This window comes from Lissotriton vulgaris, chromosome 8, assembly GCF_964263255.1.
Source record: "Lissotriton vulgaris chromosome 8, aLisVul1.2, whole genome shotgun sequence".
NCBI classification, from domain to species: Eukaryota; Metazoa; Chordata; class Amphibia; order Caudata; family Salamandridae; genus Lissotriton; species Lissotriton vulgaris.
Genome location: NC_141696.1, coordinates 35,825,928 through 35,831,927, shown reverse-complemented (window position 1 = coordinate 35,831,927; position 6,000 = coordinate 35,825,928). Strand labels below are relative to the sequence as shown.

Sequence of the window (6,000 nt, the reverse complement as noted above, 5' to 3'; positions counted from 1 at the left end):
AATTGTGTGTATGTACAAGAGCTTGCACTTACATGATGTCTAAATACTTAGGGATTCAGAGTCATTTAGATGAATTTCTCATGTTGGTTATATTTTTCTGACAGATCAGCCATTCAGCAGCAATCTCCACCCTCAGTGACAAACTCCAGTTTCCGTCCTTCCTTCGCACCGTTCCTGGCAACTCATTTCAGAATATCGCCCTGGCACAGTTAGTGGGGCACTTTGGCTGGACATGGGTGGGTATGATCATTTCCGATGATGATGTGGGCATACAGGGAGGCCAGCAGGTGAAGACGTTAATCGAAGAAAATGGTTGCTGTGTGGCTTTTATGGAGAAAATTCACCTGCGATACTCCATGGAGAAGGTCTGGCGAGTTTTTGACGTCATACGAAGACACTCAGTGAAGGTGGTTATTGTTCACAGTGCAGAAGCACAAGTGAAGTTGTTATTAGAGACTATTTATGATCAGAATATCACAGAAAAGACCTGGTTATTCTCAGCATACTTTGACATATCGCCAGGATTCTTCGCAGGGGAGGCATGGAGAATACTGAATGGGACATTGGGTCTCAAACCCTACACAAACACTATGTCAGGTTTCAAAGAATTTCTACTCAAGCTCCATCCTGACAAATTTCCTGATGATATCTTTCTTAAAAACTTCTTTGGAAAAGCCTTCCATTGTCAATGGCCGGAGGAGAACATGGAGAAAACTGTAGGACCAATGGGACCACAGATGAAGTCTTGCTCAGGGAATGAGACCATGAACGAGGCAGCTGTAGCTTTATTTGAACTCAATGATCTGAGCTACACTTACCACAGTTATCTTGCAGTCCATGCTTTTGCACATGCATTGAATGTCCTGGTGTCCTGCAAACCAGGGGAGGGACCCTTCACCAATGGGACATGTGCCAACATCAGTGACATCCAACCATGGCAGGTCAGAGAAAAATAGTGTTTCACATTGTTTGAATACAGGATTGTAATCAAATCTGCACAATGGATAGATTACTGTAGGCTCCGGCCACAGGAGAATTGCTTGAGACAGAAGAGGAGAGTTACATCTCTGTCTGAACATATGTTTAGGTTTCTTACAGTTTACAAGCTTTCCCAGGAATTTCCTCTGAAAGCTTTGCCTTAAGCAGGTTCAGGCATACTACTGGGAATGTCATGTGACATCTCTCATGGGTTTCTTGCCCCACCCTGTGAAATTCTACACAGCGTGGAGTTCAGTAAATGGGAAATAAAATCAACTTAGCAAATTTGCAATTTAATTTCTTTTTTTCTCATGGAGATAACATTCTACTTGTGAGCAAAGTCTTTCCCCTACATTCCCACCAAAACTGTGGGTGATCCATTCCCCTTCCATTCATGGCCATTCACACATTTAGCTAAACCTAGCAATCTGGTCCTGGAATGTGGCAGGTTTCTTTTCAACTCTTGAAAATCTGCTCCTGTTAAGGGACTTAAATGTAGATACAATCTGTCTTCAAGAAACCTAGTCAATTGACTTTTACTGTTGAAAATGTCTATTTAATAATATCTTTGTGATTTCGAATACTATGGGCAATACAAGTGGGTTGCTTTCAATTTTTTGATCAACCAAGCATGCCTGGAACTATCAAAAAGTCTTATTTCCAGATATAAATGTTCAGAGTTTGAAAATAACCACATTAGCCCTCTGCTGTCTAAAGCGAAGTCATATTAGCTTGTCAATGTTGATTGTTCTCCTGGCAGCAATAATGACATATAATTACCACAACCTTAATTATGTTTGTTCTTTTATACTTTGTAATATTTTTGGGTGATTTTAATGCAAACATTTCCAGTTACTATTGGGACGTCTTTGGAGATAAGGTCTTAGCCGAATTATGGGCACTTCCATCAATTTCCTGGCCAGACCATAATAAAGCAGACAGTAAAGGCATTGTTGTCTTTCTAAATTATGAGAATTAGGATGCATAATCGAAAATGGACATTTTGAAGAAGACATGGTCCCAGATTACACGGTATGCATTTAGACATTTTAATCTCTTATCAGAAGGCCAGGTAAAAGAGAATATACACAGTGATCACTCAATTTTGTCAATTTGGCTAATACAGCCCCTAGTAAAGACCGTACAGTATTATGCCATAGAAACATATAATATTATGCCATAGAAATGCAACTCAACAAAAAGAAAAATATGATATGATCATGTGATAAATTAGACCACATTTTATCTAGGTAGTTGAATTATATGATATGCAATCAATATTTGTTGCCATGTCTGATAAGAGCCATGAAAATAAAACAGCTAATACAATTAGATTAGATAGAAACAAAATGATGAGGTATTTGACATGCAATTATCAAATCACAATTCTATCAGTCAAACCTTTGACTGGTAGAATGGTGATTTGAGACAAACCTTTGTTTGACATAATGGTGATTTGAGACTTACAATCTGAACACGGCACAATTTTGTACAGAACTGAAGGACGTTTTAGTGGGATTTTTGTTGCACTTAATGGGGTTGCACCAATAGAAATGGTTTGACTGATAAACAATAAAGCTTATATATGAAAAAAGCTTCTTGGATAACTTGTTGAGAATATATGCCCTGAGGAAGCTCGCTGTGTTGAGAGTGAAACACATTGGCTGAACATCTTTATTTTATAGAGATTTGACGAACAATAAAGGAATAACGTTTTATTACAAATCTGTCTCAAAATGTCTGAAGCTTTAATTTAGAACTCTATGGATTAACTGTGGAATGTTGCTTATCTATTTTTGTATTGTCTGTTTGATCATGATTGGTCCTAATCTTGATTCAGAAGTCTTTGCCGCCTGGTTGGTCTGCAGGGACTGAGGTTTATTTGAATGTGTTTGGAACTTGGGACCATGTAGCTGTAAAGGTTGTTAGGTGGTTTGTGTGTGGTGTGGTCCTTCTCCTGGACCAGTGGGTGCTGTCTGATTTGTTGTGCAGAACCCGAGGTTATTCTAAATGCTCTTGGAGCTAGTAACCATAGAGTTAATAAAAGTGGTTGAATAGTATGACCACGGTTGGTCCCCCTTTTGGGCTGGTGGTTATTACTAGGTTGGTCTGCAGAGCCAAATACTTTTATGAATGTTCTTGGAGCTTGGAACCATTGGGTTGTAAAGGCTGTTGGGTGGTCTGATCATGGTTGGTCCTACTCCTGGACCAATCATTGCTGCCTGGTTGGTCTGCAGAGCTTGAGGTTATCTTAAATCTTCTTGGAGATTTGATTCCACTTGGTTCTATGATTGACTCTAAATTAAACATTGTTTTTGTCTTGGGAAGAGCTTTCAGGAGTAGATGATACTGGTTATGTGGTTAGGTCTAATTTTGGTTTAATGATAAGTATGATGTTTTAGTGACCCAATTAGGAGACAACAGTCACAGAAGTTGACAGTCGCTGAGCTACATGCACGTCCTATTTCACTTGCAGTGGGCTTCTTCCACTTGAAACAAAGAAAGGGACAGTCCATAGGCAGTGACAAACGTCTTCCAATCGTGATTGGGCATGTTAGAAATGATGATGAACGATTGGCCCAGTGGAGCGTCTAAGTGGCTTCACCATTTATGTATTTATTTATTTATGTATTCCTTTTCCTGTTTTCTGTTCCACCAGACCTTCATCTTAGGACAACTTTAGTGCTTTTTAGGTACATCTGGAATGCACAGGTCAAATTGCACAGTGCAAAGGTGCCACCTGTTATCACACTAAAGCTGTTTACAACATATCTAAAAACACATAGGATCCATTGTGACTGGCAAAGTAATTCAATATCTGGATTGATTTGCAAATCAAGTGCATATTGTATGCTGGCACACACCCTCTTTCATTGTGTCAGGTGGACATTAAAACTATGGTGTTTTCATTGCGTACAGCAAACATTTGTCCTTAGGGCTTCTCTGCAGGCTGCCCCTTTACTCTGAAACATCTCTTGCAAGCCTCCCATCAGGGTGAGTAATTTTGCAGACTTCACCCTCTCTAGCGCAGGCCTTCAACACTCCCTTTCAGAGATCAAACACAGGTGATCTCAACAGGGATACTCACAAGGTGCCTGCTGGTACACCCTTGACGTGTAATCGGAGGCAGGTTAGGGACCTTCATCCCAGGGGCATCAATAGGCCCCTTTCATCCTATGTGATGCTTCCCAAGGCATCTGTCAGTAGATTGGATTACTGGACATGTCTCTTAGATGAGCACAGTTAGAGCATCCTATAAGGGTCTTTGGCACATGTGGCTCCATGTATTGTATCACTCATGACTCATAGGTTGAGCCATTCCTTCAACTGCAGAGGGGCCTCTCTGCCATGCAAATGTAGGAATGAATCATGTATATTACAATGGTGCAATATGTTCACATATTAGGAGATGGACAAGCATCTATAGTATGGGAGAGCCCTGGAAGGAGCAAGCACAAGATCCATCGTGCTGAATGGACACATAGATATTAAGGGCTTGTGGGCGATCTATTGTATTATAATGTGAATCTTGACACATAATGTGACCCATTCTAGATGATGCTCCATGCAGCCCTACGGACAGCTATGGAACATCATCAAGTGTAAGATGAGGAGGTGGCTCAGACCTAGGGAGAGAGAGAAGAGAGGAGTTTAGAGGAGAAGAACAAATTATTTGTATTAACCTATATTCTGCTGTGTTCGATAGATTCACCATTATCTGAAATATCTAAAAATCAGGAGCCGTGGTGGCCATGACATATTCTTTGATGAGCACGGAGATGCCCCCGCCTCCTTTGATATCCTCAATCTTCAGATCTCTACGATTGAGGAATTCAGAATGATAAAGGTGGGGAAGACAGAACCCAATGCCCCAAAAGGCAATGAAATCACCCTGAACGTGAGCAGCATTGTGTGGAGCAGCGGATCATTTGAGGTAAGGAGGCTCCAAGACTTGTAAACTCTTCTGTTTGACCTCTCCAGCTCTCTTTCTTTGTTTGACATTTCCGGGTCTGGGTGTCAGAACTCTGCCTAAAAAGATAGAAATACTATTTGCATTCTGATGCACTTGAATAATAATACTGTTTTAGAAAGTAACTGTTTCTTAGTCTCACTGAAGTATAATCAAGTATTCTAAGACTTAAACAATCTCACTGAAGTATAATCGGTATTCTAAGACATAAACAATCACATTTCCTAGATCATATTTACTCATTCAGAGAACATGACATCGCCCTATTATGTACAATATTAAAGAATACATTTTAACACAATATTTCCTAGTCTTGATGTATTGATTAGCTTTAACGAAAAGGTTTAAACATACAAATAAGCATACTATACACACCACTATATTTTATATTCTGGAACAAAAACTATTTGATAGGATATCAAGGAAAAGAACATTGACTTGCCAAACATCATCAACATAATATTGTTTACAAAAATAACCTATAGTATAAATATTGTCGTGAATACAAATTCTATATAACCAATAGCAAATATTGTAACATACAATGTTGGCTACAATTATATTGTTAGAAATTAGCAACAAAAAAAGTTGTCATTCTCATTTATAAAAGTTTGGAAATAGAACAATATAAATAAAATGATTACCCCCCCAAACAATATATTAACACTAGACAAAACCATTAAACACATGTAAGCAAACATTTGCAATATAGATTACGTTTAAAAAACTACTTAAACCAACAAAAATTGACCCCAAAAAATAAATGCTGTAAAACAAATTAAAAATTAATATATCACATTAAACATTACAAATATATTTAGAATATGATAATGCAAAATCAAATTAAATAAGTAAGTTTAGTTATTTAGACATTTGTCCATAAAACATTCTAAAAAATAGATGACAATGAAGATAATAAAAATATCCTATCCTAACTACCCAACACACCCGACCCACTACAGCTCATCCTTAAAACTCTGTTTAACAGACCATAAAAACCGAGCAGTTCCAACAGCCACATCTTGATAAGGCATTTCTGTCAACAGCTCCAC

General features: G+C 38.5%; 1 protein-coding gene across 1 annotated transcript in view; it reads left to right on the top strand.

The window, feature by feature from the left end:
- Positions 1 to 242: 242 nt before the first annotated feature.
- LOC147693328 (extracellular calcium-sensing receptor-like) overlaps positions 243 to 6,000 on the top strand; it is an 81,752-nt gene continuing 75,994 nt past the window's right edge. The window contains exons 1-2 of the mRNA XM_086935933.1: positions 243 to 941; positions 4,685 to 4,912. Coding sequence (XP_086792059.1) covers positions 243 to 941; positions 4,685 to 4,912 — 927 coding nt within the window. The remainder of the gene's footprint in view (positions 942 to 4,684; positions 4,913 to 6,000) is intronic.